At 34.4% G+C, this 16,989-nt stretch overlaps 2 protein-coding genes across 2 annotated transcripts; one reads left to right on the top strand and one right to left on the bottom strand.

The window, feature by feature from the left end:
• Positions 1-3,069: 3,069 nt before the first annotated feature.
• Positions 3,070-5,655, top strand: LOC114190986 (xyloglucan galactosyltransferase MUR3-like). The gene has a single exon (XM_028080093.1). It carries the CDS (start codon positions 3,541-3,543, stop codon positions 5,305-5,307), a length of 1,767 nt encoding a protein of 588 aa, XP_027935894.1. The 5' UTR covers positions 3,070-3,540; the 3' UTR covers positions 5,308-5,655.
• Positions 5,656-8,314: 2,659 nt separating this feature from the next.
• Positions 8,315-9,629, bottom strand: LOC114190987 (photosystem II reaction center PSB28 protein, chloroplastic-like). Its single transcript, XM_028080094.1, has 2 exons — positions 9,464-9,629; positions 8,315-8,988 (listed from the first exon to the last, which is right to left on the bottom strand). Exons 1-2 carry the CDS (start codon positions 9,534-9,536, stop codon positions 8,522-8,524), a joined length of 540 nt encoding a protein of 179 aa, XP_027935895.1. The 5' UTR covers positions 9,537-9,629; the 3' UTR covers positions 8,315-8,521.
• Between the last annotated feature and the right edge of the window lie 7,360 nt (positions 9,630-16,989).

Genomic DNA, 16,989 nt, shown 5'->3' on the forward strand with positions numbered 1-16,989 from the left:
CAAACTTCTGCACTGTTTACGCACACAAACACCAGCAAAAATGTCCAACTTCGTTCCAATCCATACCAAACAATGGAAAACAGTGCAACAAACATATAAACATAATGTAGACCCAATTTAGTCCCTAAAATCGAAATTGGAACCATAACCAACATATACAGTGCATAAGCCCATCATATTCATACATTTGGGTAAGAATTTCAATAAAACAATACCAAAACACCTAAACCCCTAATTCACCTCAGATGCAGCACGAAATTCATGGCATAAAATCATCAAAATCATGCAATATTATCAAAAACATACGATTACGGGTTTAACTCCCCTAACTTGGAATTTTCTTTTGCTTAGAATTGGAATTATGCGTCTTCCCTTGAGCACCAATGCCCTATCTTTGATTGATGGTTTTTAATGCTAAAACGAAAATAAGTTTAATGATGAGTTTAATTGCTATTTAAAGGCCACTATTTATTTGTTTTTTAGCCCCTCTTGGCTGCCCTGCTAGAATTTTCTCTACCCTTTCATATTCATGCCTCAACTAATTTTTAGTAAAAAAAAAGTCAAATTTGAGTTCACCAAGGTTCGAACCCATACCATGCTTATCATCAAATCAATGCATAACCATTCAACCAATTAATATTTCATGATAATTCATATAATTCTATAATTATGTTATCACTCAACATAATCATGCATATTATTAAAATTAATAATAAATCAAACAACACATAAATGGCATACATAAGACTTGAACCCAAGTCCTTTCAACACAACCAAGCACTCTCAACCACTTGAACTAGTACTTTTCCACTTCATACAAGTCAGAATTTAATGTCATTAAGGCTCCCACTACCCGCATTTATTAATTAATTATTTATTTAATTAATTAATTTTCACAGGTCTTACAAAAGCTCTTGCTTAAGCGAGGAGCTCTCGCTTGAGGGAGAACATTAACAGCTCACCCCCTTTTTGTTTCGAGGGATCGCCTATGCGAAGGCCACTCGCCTGAGCGAGAGTAGTCTCACCTGATCGAGATGGGCTAGCTTGAGCGAGACCTCGACGTGCACTCTATTTGCAGTCTTGCCCAGGCGAGAGTTGGTAGCTTGAGCGAGGGGTTCCTCTCGCCTGAGCGAGAGCTCCTTAGCTTGAGCGAGATTGACATTGTTGATTGGATAAATGTTTGTTTCTAATGATTGGTTGGTTTGTTACTTTAAAAAGGTTACGTATGATGCTTGGTATGTATTCTATATGACACGATGGGACGAGAATCGATGAGCTTGATATGAGTAAATGCATGATTCATGATTTTGGCTGGTTGGTATGCATGATAAATCTATGGTTGGTTGGTGAAGCATGACTATGGTATGAGTTGGATGTAATTCCATGAATCTTTTGGTAAGATTCATGGTGGTTCCTTGTGTAATGGACGTAATTCCATGACCCTCTTGGTGAGAGCCCATGGTGGTGTCTTGTGTAATCGACGTAACTCCATGACCCTCTTGGTGAGAGTTCATGGTGTTGCCTCATGTAGTGGACATAATTCCATGACCCTCTTGGTGAGAGCTCAAGGTGGTGCCTCAAGTAATGGACGTAATTCCACAAACCTCTTAATAAGGTTTCGTGGTGATGCCTCAATATATAATTAAGTAAGGATTCAAGCAAGGATTGCATCCTGAAGCTCTAAAGAGTCAGTTAGTCTCACATAGAGCGTACTGACTCAAGTGGTGAGAGTAGCAAGAGGCCCTAATCTTTGGCAGGATAATGGCCTTAGATGTTTGAAGGTTGACCTTGTGCGTGGTAGGGTGAAACCCATTGGCAATGGTTCTACAGAGCAGAAGAGGTCACCACAAGTGCAAGCATCCGGTGAATCCGACTAATTATATGTATCCGGATAATTGAGTCTTAAAGTCTTGTGGGTTGCTATGACATGCTTAGTTGATTTATGTGTGCTTGACCTTTAAATTGTATGCTTAGTTGTATGATAAAAACCCTTTTACTCTAGCTCCCTTCTATTTGCATGTGTTTGTCTTGTGTGTGGTTTTTCCTTTTTGCAAATATCACCAATCCATTTAGTGTGAGCAGATATGGGAACCCCTAGTAATCGCAGTGATGATGAAAATGTTGCAACTTAGTTGGTATGGTATGGAGTGGAGCTCATTCTTGGACCCACGTTGGAAGAGTTTTCATCATTTTGTAATGCCTTGCTTATGAGCAAGTTTTTTTACATTTGTTGAATCTTTCTGTTTTGTTAGTGGTACCATGGTGTGCCTTAGTTTTCTTTATTAGATATTTGGATGGTTGTGAAATCCTTATATTCTAAGTCTCGCGCTCTTGGATATTATAATATGTAATGTTTTATTTAAATAGAGTTATCTATTAAATGGGATGTTATACTTGACTTATTTTTGTGAATTTGATAATTTTCTATTCTTGAATGTATCTTTAAAGTGTCATGAAATTGATTATTTCCACATTTCCATGAGCTCAACTTAACTGCAGCTACACTAATACACCTCAAAATATTCAAGAAAAAACATTTATACAACTAAAAAACTATTTTTAACATGTTTTTTATCTCATATTCGATAAAACTAATTAGAATAAATCTCGATTAAATCAATCTTTTAAAAATCAAAATTCAATAAAAAATTTAGAATTAAAGATTAGATGAGAAAATAAATATGAACTCAATTCAATCTGTTTATTCTCACCCTGATGAAGTCGGATTATTTTACTCGATCCGTAATGGGGTCAGTTTTTACACCCTAGATGCAATCAATTTAAATATTTCTTCTCGAGTTTTGGATAGAAAGATTTGTCATCGAGATTGGAACGGAGTGTGAAAAAACGTGAGACGGTTCATTTACGATCTAGCTTTAGGTGTCGGCTGGAATTGGCGTAACTGTGGGCGGCGCCTATGCAAAGGACTCCTTCCGCGCCAATCAACGCTCACGTCAAACAATTTGCCTAATCACATCTTCATTTTGTTCAGAATTACCATTTCTTCCCCTTTTCTCAGTTTAAAAACTAAGAAACCATACAAACTTTGTTTTTTAAAATAGAAAGAAAAAATAATAAAGTCGGAGTTATTACAACAGATTCATGCAATGATGGGAACATCCTCACATTCTCATCAACCCTACGCGTCCCAATCCTATGCGACACCGACATACAACACAACCCCAGCGCACGTTACTAACATGCGCCAACCCCCCTCTCTCTGCACAATTCACTCCCTCAAATCCTAGATTCCTCTCTCTCTCTCTCTCTCCGCCAAATCTCGTTCCCATTTAAGAGAGCATCAAATTCAATCAAACACTGCTACTTCTCATCCATTCAATCACGTTTTCTTTTTCTCTCCCTTCTAACTGCTCCTTTCTTTTTCTTGTGATCCTCTTTGGTTGTACACTTCTCATGTCTTGTTCTTTTGAGCTCTCAGATTACTCTGTATTCAGAATCTCTGTTATTAGGTTTAGGTTTTTGTGATTTGGCTCTGTGTCCTATGAATTGATTGAGTCAGCGGTTTTCAATTGCAATGCGATGAGAAGACGCTCTGACCAAACGGAGAAGGGGGCACCAAAGAATCAGAATCCCCGCCTTTGCTTTTTGGCATCCCTTTCTGCTGTCTTCTGGTTTTTGCTCCTTTACTTCCATTTTGTGGTGCTTGCAAGAGATAATAACAATAGCAATAGCAAGAGTAATTACAATACTGATGTTGATCAGCACTCAACCCTGTCCACAACACCTGTCTCCCTTCATTATCAACCTGCCCCGATCCATGTAATGGATTCCCCTCAAGTGCAGGCCCCTCCTAGGAAGATTGGGTTCCCTCAGCCTGAGGTGCGACGTAGTGACACTCACACCGAGAAGAGTTTCCCTTTCATGCCAGCAATGAGAGCTGCTGAAAACAAGAGTGATCCCTGTGGGGGGAGGTACATTTATGTGCATGATCTTCCCTCCAGGTTCAACGAGGATATGCTGAAGGAATGCAGGAGTTTGAGTCTTTGGACTAATATGTGCAAGTTCACCACCAATTCTGGCCTTGGTCCGCCCCTTGAGAATGTTGAAGGGGTCTTCTCTGATACTGGATGGTATGCTACCAATCAGTTTGCTGTTGATGTTATATTCAGCAATCGGATGAAACAGTATGAATGTTTGACAAATGATTCCTCTGTTGCTGCTGCGGTTTTTGTACCCTTCTATGCTGGATTTGACATTGCGCGCTATCTTTGGGGTTATAATATTTCAATGAGGGATGCAGCTTCGCTTGATCTGGTTGAGTGGCTCATGAAGAGGCCAGAGTGGAGCATAAATAATGGCAGAGACCATTTTCTTGTTGCAGGAAGGATAACGTGGGATTTCAGGAGACTGTCTGAGGAAGAATCAGATTGGGGCAATAAGCTTTTGTTTTTACCAGCGGCAAAGAATATGTCCATGCTTGTGGTTGAGTCCAGTCCTTGGAATGCGAATGATTTTGGGATTCCGTATCCTACATACTTCCACCCAGCCAAGGATGCTGATGTGTTCATTTGGCAGGATAGAATGAGGCAACTAGAGAGGAAGTGGCTTTTCTCCTTTGCTGGTGCTCCCCGTCCTGGCAACCCCAAATCAATCAGGGGTCAGTTAATTGATCAATGCAGAAGGTCAAAGGTTTGTAAGCTGTTGGAATGTGATTTTGGAGAAAGCAAATGTCACTCTCCCGACAGCATAATGAAGATGTTTCAAAGCTCGCTTTTCTGCTTGCAACCCCAGGGTGATTCATACACACGAAGATCTGCTTTTGACTCAATGTTGGCTGGTTGTATACCCGTCTTCTTCCATCCTGGCTCAGCATATACACAGTATACTTGGCATCTTCCCAAGAATTACACCAAGTATTCTGTCTTCATTCCAGAGGATGATATCCGTAAGAGGAATATCAGTATAGAGGAAAGGCTTAGTGAGATACCTCCTGAACAAGTGAAGATCATGAGAGAAGAGGTCATTAGTCTCATTCCAAGGCTAGTATATGCTGATCCTCGCTCCAAATTAGAAACTCTTAAAGATGCATTTGACGTTGCTGTACAAGCAGTAATTGACAAGGTTACAAATTTGAGGAAGGACATCATTGAAGGTCGCACACATGACGGCTTCATTGAGGAGAACAGTTGGAAATACGCTTTGTTGCCTGAGGGAGAGCATGAGGTGGGACCTCATGAATGGGATCCTTTCTTCTCCAAACCAAAGGATGGTAGTGGAGATTCCAATGATTCGTCTGCTGAAGCTGCAAAAAATTCTTGGAAGAATGAGCAAGTAAATCAATCATAGAGTAAAGAAGGGGTTAAAAAACTGCAGGGTGCTGCAGTTAGGCTCAATGCAGACTCCGAAATGATTTGAATTGGGGAGGACTTACAAATTATTACTAGGTCTTGCTGTGAACTTAATGCTGAATATGTCTAAGGACAAGTTTCCCCAGTGAAACCCCCAATATAGAGACATATTCTTTTGCTTTACACATTTTTGTGTTATAGATTTTTTCTGATTTCTGCTTCGTGTATTCTCCTCACTCAGTGGTTCGTAGAATGCATTGGGAGGTTTAATAATTCCTTTCATGTAATAGTTTCATTCATTTGATTCATATAGGAAATATAAACATTTATTACAATTAATGGTAAACCCAAGCATGTTTAACCGTTGAAGTCACGGATAGCCCAGTTGAATTATCATTTCGCCTGTGCATCAGCCCCACACCCACACCCACACTCTAAAAAATTGTTGAGATATTTGATCATTTTCAGTTAAGTAAACGTTCTATTATTTTCTACTTTTTCATTGTTTCTTTGTCTGATTCCTCTATTCATAGTTAAATACATTCATTTTAGTATATTGGGTTACTTAATTTTGCTGAATGCCCCTGCATTGTTTAGCTACCTGTGGAGGCAAGTAGAGAAATGTATAAGCGTAGTTAAATTGATTCATTCATTTTATTAGAATGAGCATAGTCAAATTGATGCATGAGAATTTTTTCCCCACGTAAGATGCTCTCTAGTCTGTATAACTCCCGTATCTACATTTTTTGTCAAAAAGTTGGTAGTTAGTTAAATCTAAGATTTGATTAACTAAAGTATAAAATTCCATGGTATTACATAATACTGTGTCCAATGGATATCAGTGATTGTTAAATGACCAATAAATAGTCGGTAGCAGAAAAGTTTTGATAATTGCTTTTATATTTGAAACGAACTGCATTGACGTGTAGATTTTGCTTTGAGGAAACACTTCATCATACTTTCAGATGTTTAGTGTTTTTTGATATATGACAGTCTGCTAAATGTTATTTTTGTCCTTAATGGAAATGTTTAGCTGGTAATGCTGATAAATTATCATTGTTAGCTCTCTGTTTAATAAACCTTTCCTGTGTGTTTGCGTGTAGTTTATTCCTATTTGTCCACAGAAGAAATCGAGAACAACTGGATAAACCAAGGAAGAGTAAAAAGCTGGCATGGTTAGCCTGTTTTATAGAAGTTTGACTATTGTTCATGTTTAATATTTTTCAATTTCTTCTAGAATTGGACTGAGATGGGAAGAGAAGAATGAGACGTGTGAAATAAGATGTGCAATGTATTAGAGAGATAAAAATAATGAGCTGTGAACAGATCAAAACAACAAAAACAACTCTGTTAGTGGTGGTTGATGGTATTTCCACACACTTATATATACTTTTTACAATTTGCTGTATTTTTTTAGATAACAGATGACACCCTTTTGCAAATACTAACTTCAATGATGTGCTCACATTGTTGAAAGGGGGACCCAAATACTAGTGTCTCTGGGAGAGGCAGATCCTGCACAGCTTTCATTACTGATAGACCAAGGTTGGTGAACATGTAAGGCTAGACTAATTGGTGATTTGATTTTGGCAATAGCTTTTATTTTATTTATTTTTTCTTTTTAAACTTCCTTCCATGAAATTCACACTGTAGTTCTTTTACATAGAGTTTAGAATTTTGGTTCCTCAACACGAAATCTAAATGATTTTTTTTTTTAATTTTCAAAATTGATACGTTGGCTAAAAATAAATAAGAACTCTACTTTTTTTAAAAAATTAAAATTTAACTTCTATATGCTAGGATTCAAGATAAAATAATAACTTAATATTGGGTATTCATAACTTATATAAATAATGAAATTAACGAATTCATGAATTAATAAATCCACGATTAATAAATGAGTAAATTAATGAATGAATGGATTAATGCATTAATCTATTATTTAGTTAATAAATTAATCAATTAATGACTTAAAAGTAATAATTCAGAAATTAATAGATAAATAAATTAATCCATCATTAGATTAAAAAAATAAAGTTAATAGATCAATAAATTTATAAGTTAATGAAACGACCAGGAATGAATTTGGTCAATAATATAAAAACGTGTACATCTGCCAATGACCGAAACCAAAACATTAAGGTAAAAACACAGAAATTTAAAAAGTCAATAATTAAAACACATGAAAATTTTGTAGTTTTGTCCCTGATTTCAACACTTCTAATCTTCTCTAAAAATTAATTGTGAGATGAAGAGAAAGATGAGTTAAGATACTCGATTAGAAAACTGTTTATGGTTATATTTAATTAACATTTAATTTTTAACTAAAAGAATTGCAAGATGCACAAGTTATGAAATACAAAATCAGTGAGAGTGAAACATTGTGCAGAACAAAAATTCAACCAACACTCGTCTATTTTTCTTAAAAATAATCCTGAATGGGTAATTTTTTTTATTGAGTTTGATCCTGAGAATAAACTTTGTATGAATTAAGATGTCTTACATATTCAGGACACATGCAACACTCCGAAACTATTTGGGTGCATCTAGTCACAATGCCACTGATGAGGAAACCTAAAAGTGATTCGACTGAATTGAATTATAATTGTTGAGATGAATTTAGCTATATTATAATTTAAATATACTAAATTAAACTGAACTGTTGTTGAAGTATTTGAACTATCTAATCTGTTTAAACTATTATTAATAGATATATTATTTTTAAACACCTTTCTCTGTCTTTAGTGCGCTCTAATGTAAAGAGTTCTACTTAATAGCCCTTTGGATAAGTTTATTTATACAGACTTCTGTAGATTAATTTGTAAAAGGATTTCCATATAAAACTTATTCAAAATTATAAATCAGGGTGGACCAAAATTGATTATTTTTAACAAATTAGAGGATCAAATACAGCAATTAGATTTTTATAGGAATCAAAATTTGATTTAAGGCTTTACAAAGTAATCCATGAAGAAGGTATTAAAAGGAAACATATGAATAGCATATTTCTTGAGACAGTTTCTTGTTTATTGAAAACAGAATAGCAGAAAGGAAGTGATTGAATGATGATGATGACCTTTCCAAGTTGCAGGAGAAGCAAAATTTCATAAAATCTTGGTGTGAGAAAAGACATGATGAGTATGGAAATTGAAGTTATACATGAACATAAACTATGTTGCAGTTGAGAAAGGGAAAAAGAATAGAAGATAAAGTCATTTTTTGATGAATTGCAAACCATTTGCATTAGAGTATCGCTCCATGAATCTCATGAATCTATCCCACTCCCTTGGACTCCGCATTATGTACTTGGCTTCAATTATTGAGGGCTTACCATTCACAAATTTAGCATTTACATCAACTGACTGAAGCACTCCTTCTTCATCAATCATGTAAAATCCAGTGATATCACCTATTTCACCTGAAGAATCGAAAACTGAAGGTTGATCAAATGTGAAGATGGCCATGCCATTTGTTCCATCTCTTGATTTTGTCAGCCTCACATCAGGAATTGTTTGCTCATCAGTTCCCTGGATGAACTGTATCTTTGGTTTCACCATCATCACAACAGGCATCTGCATGCCACTGCTTTGTGTTACCAAGCGTAACCTCAAACATGGCATCCGCAAAGTTTTACCATTGAATGAGGAGTTTCTACTTTGATGAACAATTGAACATGGGACTGCATACACAAACATATTAACTTCTATATTTTTGTATCAAGGGTAAGAAGGCTCAGTGAAGTTGATACAACAACTGGTTTAAACATAGAATGGTGCAGTGTAGTTTGAAACTGTTAACATTTGTAGATTCTTGGTTTTACTGTCACTTTTCTCTACCAATCAAAAGATACCACCAACATATGACCTCTTTGCATGTCTTCAATGTTTTGTGCTCAAGATGGAACTATATCAAATCCGTACAAGTTTGAGAGCTAAAATTTCTAAAATTGTACTCAAGTGTATAATGAAAAATGAAGCATCATATCAGGAATTAAAAGAAAAAAAGAGGGCAGAAACAGAAAAAGAATGCAATGCCACCTCCATTTGTTAATCTTGTCTTTTTATTCAATGATTTTTTTTTTCTCAGACTCACATTTGATAGGAAAATTGAAAAAGCGATGTTAGAGAAGAAAAGTGAGAAGAGGGTGATGGTACCTGAGTATGAGCGTGGTTTGTGAAGTGAATTGGAGAAGGAAGAGGACAATGCAAGAGAGTGCAGAGTTGCCATTGCCAGAGAGAGAGAGATGCAGTTCACAGCAACACTCTCTCTAGCATAAAGGGGTATAAAATTGTGGTCCAAAAATATGTTTGGTGTGTAACAAATACAGCCACTCATTTGTGATGATAATTCTTCACTTTTTGTAAAGGATTGTGTCTGAGAGAGAGTGGCCAGATTTGTGAAAATCGATTGAAGATGCTGACATGGCACCTCACCAATCATCACTTCTAGATTTTAGTTTTGTCTGGATTAGATTTATTTGATGCTTCTTGTTTCTGTAATTACTCTCATGATATTGATACCAAGTGTTTCTGAGATGGAATATAAGATTTTTAAGAGTTAAACCGATGAATTGTAAAATATATAAATGAAATAGTAACTAAGAAAATTAAATCTTTTCTAAGTGAATTTTGTTTTTATTTTTCTTTAGAATTTGGAATTTTTTTTACTAGGACACAACAATTTAACTTTTGAGTGTTTCGTATTCAATTTTAGAAATACTCTGTATAAATTTAGTAAAAACAATAATTAATTTGTTTTTATATTCAGCAGTAATACTGTCAACATATATCATTTTATCAAATCTACAATAGTGAAATTCAAAACTAAAATAAAAAGTATGGTGACATGAGTAAATTAGTATTATTGTCTGGGAAGCTGATCTTATTGGTCAATATGGTGACACTACATATTGCTTTCTGCAACCCCTATTTTCTACCAGCACCACCATTTTGTACGGGACATGTCTGAATTGTCCTTATGGATTTTCGTGTTTGTGTTATAATAATTTACTCAGCCATACGGGTACTTGAGCTTTCATGAGCCTAACGGGTTTTTGTGTTATAGTAATAAAAAATGATTTTAATAACTAAATTTTAATATTTTTATCTTCAAATTGACTTGATGTTTTTTAATTGATTTTTTATTTTTTTATTTTTTTATATTTCAAAACTATTTAGAAGATACTATTTTAGATTGTGAAAGAAAGTTTCAAAATTTAATTGTCAAAATATCATTTTACTATAATAATTTATTAAGATGATTTCAATCGGTCACCACATATTTATACATGTATTTCTAAAATGAATCCTTCTCTTCCTATAGTTAGAAGGAAAATGATACTTTAACCCACTAAATTTAACCATTTTTTAACCTGTCTACATATCACCATTATGTGACATTTTGATTTTCAATTTTCAATTTTTTTAACCTCTATGACGTGGCATTTGCATTGACTGGTGTAGTCCAGAGCCGAAGAGGTGCATTTGCAATTAAGGTTTCAAGCCAACCCTTTTCATTTGTTCCACCTCCGTGTCTCTCATCTCTCACCATCGAAACCTCTTCAAGTTTTTTTTTTTTTTACTGGGAACAAGTTCTTTGCCTTTTCTCTTTCGTTAAAGACGCGTTGAACATTGTGTGGATGCTGGAATTGGCTAAAAAGGAGGGGTTAAGGTTTCGTCCTTCTTCCTCTTAAGGAAAACACCCACACACCCCTTCATCGATTCTTCTCTTTTATTCAACATCTCTCACCGTTGTGTCTCCCTATTCTATCTCCTTGGTAAGTGAATTTTCTATCTTCATCCTCTCTCCTGTTCTAGATTTTTTTTGTTATTTTTCTCAATCTCTGACGTCTATGCTTGGTTTAGTTCCCCATCATTCCAATTTTAACAAATCATCGGTCTATTGATTTTGATAACCTACAAGGGTTCAATAATATCTTCTTCTTGACTTGAACAAAGGGGAAATTCTTGTATGATAAGTGATGTAGGATTATCTTGTTCCTTTTATAAGATTAATGAATATGGTGATGATTGATTAAGAAAACCAAGGAAATCCCCATTGGACATTAAGATAGCAAGTTATCTAGATGTGAAGGTTCCTTTCCAAGGTTCTAGAGAAGAGAAGAATGGATTGATTATAATTGAAAAATCAAAAGGAAACGCATTCAATAGTGAAAACCGAAACAAAGAAGGGGAGAAAATTAAAATGAAAAGCAAGGAAAATGGAATGGATGGAGCGATCACACCACTACAAGGCTAGGCTAGAAGAAGCCATGGCAACCTTGAAGATGAATGGTGTATGCCGCCACTTGCCAAGGCAAGATAAGGCTTGAAAGAAATCCACTCCCTAAGGAGGAATGCTCTCACAAAAAGGTTGAAACACAAAGTGTATAAATTCCTTAAAATGTTCAACCCCTTTACAAGTGTTAGAAGTCCCCTTAAATAGAAGAGTCTAAGGGCCTCTTAGCAAAACAACAATGTAGGAGGATTACAAAATAAACCTAGCATATTCTAGAAGGTAGGTCAACATAGGTGCACATGGATAGGTCTAGGAAGTGATGGAGCTCCTTGGAGTAGAAGTGGAAGGAGATCCATAGCAATGCAGCGAAAATGGGGGAGAAGGTGCTGTAAAATCTCGACAATGGAAGATTGATGAAGATAAAGAGTAGAAATGGAACTTTGAAATGGAAGGTGGCTAGAGGAAATGTTGGAGAAGGATAGCGATGTGTGCTCTCAAATTAATAGAAAGGTGGAGTGATCTCAACACTAGAATCTATTAGCAATTCAAGAGTAACCATTATAAGAGTAGAATGACCCCATTTATAGGCAACATGGTCGGCTAAATGAAATAAAGATGCAACAAAGATGTAATAAGAATGTAGCTTGGAGGAGAAGCTTGATTGGAGGTCGTGTGATTAGGAGATGAGCCTTGATGACGCCAAGTGGCATGTCACACTCTTCTTACCAATGTCACACGCTCCATGCCACCATCACACTCTCCTTGCTTTGCTCATGCTTAGCTTTCTTACCTCCAAGTGTAGATAAATGCCAAGGATTCTCGGCCAAAAGATTCATCCCCTCTTGGAAGAATTTTGGACTTCCTTTGAGTAGGAAATCTTTCCTTCCTCAAATGAAGCCACACCCAATCCCCTTCCTTGAAAAGGACTTCCTTCCTTCCTTTGTTTCCCACCTCTTGATACTTCTTTACCTTCCTTTCAATGGTGTCCTTGACTTAAGCATGCAAGTCTTGGATCATATTAGCTTTTGCTTGCCCATCTTGGCATGTCCATGCCTCATGAGTGGGAAGGGGAAGAAGATCTAGAGGGGTTAAAGGGTTAAAGCCATGCACTATTTCAAAGGGAGAGTGGGAGGTGGTAGAGTGAACAACCCTATTGTATGCAAACTCTATGTGAGGAAGAAGCTCCTCTCATTCCCTAGTGTTGTGAACTATCATGCACCTTAATAACATCTTTATTTAAATACTCAATTTTTTAATTTCAAATAAGACTTTGTCCTTCAAAGATCATTCATCTCAAATTATTTCTTTGAGTAATCAATTGCCTTTGTGAGCTCATTAGGAGTTCCAATGATGTTTATGTCATCTACATAAACAATAATTATGGCAGATTTATTTTTGGATCTTTTCATATAAATACAAGAACAAATAGGACCATTTCTATATTCTTCTTTTAATAAGTACTCAATAAGACAGTTATGCCATACACGTCCTGATTGCTTTAATCAATAAAAGAGCATGTTCAATTTTATTGAATAACCCTCTTTAGAATTTGTCTTGTTGGGCAAATAAAATCCTTCAAGGATTTTCATATAAATATGATTCTCAAAAGAACCGTACGAGTAGGTTGTAACATCATCCATTAGATGTAAATGCAAACCTTGTTGTGCAACTAGGATAATCGAATATTGCAATGATGTTGCATCTAATACTAGTGAATTTGTTTTTTTCACAAATCATTACAAGGTTTTGTGAACAACTTTGAGCAACCAATTGTGCTTTGTATCTAACAATTTCATCATTCTTAATTTGATTTTTGCGCAAAAATCCATATGTACCCAACAGGTTTCACAACTTCAGGTGTGCGAACTATACGTCCAAAAACCTTTCGTTTAGCAAGCAAATATAATTATGCTTCTTTTGCATATTTTCATTTTGGCCAATCTTTTCTTTGCCGAAAATCTTCAATGTTCATTGCTTATTGATCCTCATTGTCATTCATAGCATTCATCACTATGTTATAAGTAAAAGCTTCGTCTCCATCTTAATTTCAGAACTCATTACTTCTCCTTCAACTCCATCTTCATTTGCTTCAATACTCTTCTGATTGCTTTTGAGAACAAGATCAATTACTCAGAGCGGTTACTTGCAGGTTTCTTCCCTTTCACCTCCATCACCAATTTGAGTAATTTTGCTTTGAGATTGGTGATCTTGTTTTGAATCTTTTCCCTGGTCTTGTAATTATGATAGATTATTTCGATTATAATGCTTTGAGCCATTGTCTTTGGAGTTGAACGAGAGTTGAGCGACAGTGACAGTTGGGCAACAATGCAACTTTTATGTTCTCTTTGAGCGATTTGTTTCTTATCGTCTCCCTAACCAGTTTCACTGATAATTTCTTTATTTGATACGATCAACAATTGTCCTGCTACTTAGGTTCATTATCATGGCTATATTAAGATGTTTGGTGAAACCAATATTATAAGAGGTTTTAATGACATTAGTTGTTCGGAAGCACTCTTCACAAAAGCCATATGATATGTGTATTATTTTCTATCTTCAAATGACCAATCTTCATTTAATAAATTTCAAGTACTATCACGATGTTTTATAAGTTACGTGTGTTATTGATTTTTGTAACAATTGTAAGTATGTCACATCCATGCACTGCATTTTAGGCTATCTAGACTAGCTACAATTAGAAAATTTATTTTGCATTAGTTCTTTAGGTGAATTTTCCGTTTTATTAACTCATTATCATCGTATTAATTATGTCTAAATGATAAGATTACGTGTTTATGCATTACTACACATTCAGACCCATGATTACACAAAGATATGCATAATTGACTTAGTTTTCTTACTTGAAAGTATGGTTTGGATAGTGATTTCTTATGGGCTATATATATTTATTTCATATATGTGTTATGGTTATAGTCATCGAAAGATTATAGTCTTATATGGTTATATGACTTTAGTTTTATACATATAAGACATTTGATACCACTTTTAATCCTAAAACCTTAAGACAATGGTATTATGGGTCTTTATTCTTATATAGTATTTAACTTTGTCTATTATATCTAATGTGAGACTTTTTGACTCACACTTGGACTATTCCCAAAATCTCCTTTCAAGGGTGAGTCATTGAGAGATTTTCATATATGGGTTTATATATATATATATATATATATATATATATATATATATATATATATATATATATATATATTCATATATGGGTTATGGTTATAGTTATTAAGAGATTGTGATTCTATATGGTTATATGACATTAGTCTTACACATATAAGACATTTGACACCACTTTAACCTCAAAACCTTAAGACAATGACGTTATGAGTCTTTATTCTTATATAGTGTTTAACTTTATCTCTTCTATCCAATGTGAGACTTTTTTATTCACACTTGGACTATTCCTAACAATTTCGTGAATCTGTGATTGTTGGATAGTTATAGGCATTTATCCTACATATTTCATCATATTGAAACTTTTTCAAAGCATTTACGGGGCATGAAACACAATTTTCACTCTTAGAAGCCATTTTTCACTAAACTTGGTACAACTAGTTATTTTTGAAGTCTCTTCATATCCCTCTACTAAAGGAGATCGCTCAACGACCACATGTAGGATGTGAGTCGAGTAGAGTGTGAACTGTACATGTTATAGGTAATGGAGGTAATGGTTTTAATTTACATGAATATATATTTTATTCTACTTATAATATGAGAAACTAGATCTAAATGAGGTGTCTTGAAAAAGAGACAACCCTAACCATGTCTCCAAGCCTTCACATGTGGCACCTTTGACCTTCTACAAGAGAAGGTAAAAATGGCTCTCCAATCTTCCAAAGAGACTCCTAGCATGTGTTAACCTCCTCCAAGTTGGGTTTAGCTTTTTCCTACAAAACAAAACAATCAAAGAGTCAACATGTCAACTTAAGTCAAGTCAATTATGACCAACAAGTCAACCAAAATCAAGTCAACATAAAACTAAATCAAAAGAAGGTGAAGAGACTCCCCTTCTAAACATTTTTATTCTCTTTAAATATGTGTCATGTACCTCCATCCTTGGTAGTAGTTAGGAACTCATCATGAAATAAACAAAATATAGCGTGTACATACTAGTTGAAATTGTATAATTTCGTAAATCTAACATAACATTTAATATTTAAAAAATAATTTCAGCTTCAATAGTAGATGATTAGTAAATTAATGCAAATTAAAAATTTAAAAAGAAAATCATAAAATAATTCAAATTAATAATTTTAAAATCTAAAAAAGAAATGATAAAATAACAAAAAATCCAAATTAGAGAATAATAATATTTTAATCCACTTTTAATTCACCCCTTTTAAATTAAGAAATTGGAAATTGTGATATATAAATTATATTTATTGATACAAGAATTTGTGGGGTTAGTATTCTTGGTCAACTTTAGTCAGGTTTGGTGGCGCTCTAGTTTACATTATATTTCCAAGTCAATTCAGGTCAATAAATTAAGTCCATTTTCTTCCGCCAGTGTGAAAGAATATATATTAAAAACAAAACAAAGCAATGGAGTAATATTTTTTTCACATGTACGTCCATCTCCAATAGCTATATTATTTTATTTTACTTTATTCATTATATATTATTTCAAAATAAATTTTGAAATTTTTACTCTAAGATATGTGTCTTATAAAATACATTTTTGTAAATTTCTATTCATATTTCAATTTTAAAATTTAAAACACAAAAATTTTAGTATTAAAATATACCATCACAAATTTTATATTGCATGACTTTAATTTAACAAAAGCTTCTTATAAAATTTAGGTATTAAGTTTATGATTCTTGCTATATAACTCTTACATGGAAAGTATCTTAAAAATTCCTATATAAGAAATTGATGGAAAACGAAACTTAGCGTTATTAATAATAATAGTTTGATTTAATTGTAATTTTTATAGTTATATTTTAATAGTTACATAAAATTGAAGGTCAGGACTAGGGATGTCAACGGGGCGGGTAGGGTACGGGTAGTAGTTCCCCCGTACCCTACCCGCTAAATAAATATTCGCCCCGTACCCGTACCCATATCCGTCGGGTATCCGTTATGCGGGTACCCGTCTATTTTTTTCATATCCGCGGGTATCCACGGGTACCCGCGGATATTTACAAAAATATTTTAAAAAATAATTATTTAACCATAATTATTGTTTGGATCGACTAGTTCCCTTTCTCCGATTGATTCTTAAAAAACAAACAAATAAAAAATCACTACCAATTTATATTGTAGTTTATTTTTGAATAAAATATTAAAGAAATTACTAACTTAATCAATATCCACCCCTTGCAACATTGTATAAAGTTTCATGTTGTCCAATTTTAATCTAGAAGAGCCTTAAAACATAAGGAGTTCAGTAAAAATTTATAACAATCACTT

This window comes from Vigna unguiculata, chromosome 7 (genome assembly GCF_004118075.2).
Source record: "Vigna unguiculata cultivar IT97K-499-35 chromosome 7, ASM411807v1, whole genome shotgun sequence".
Classification (NCBI taxonomy): Eukaryota; Viridiplantae; Streptophyta; class Magnoliopsida; order Fabales; family Fabaceae; genus Vigna; species Vigna unguiculata.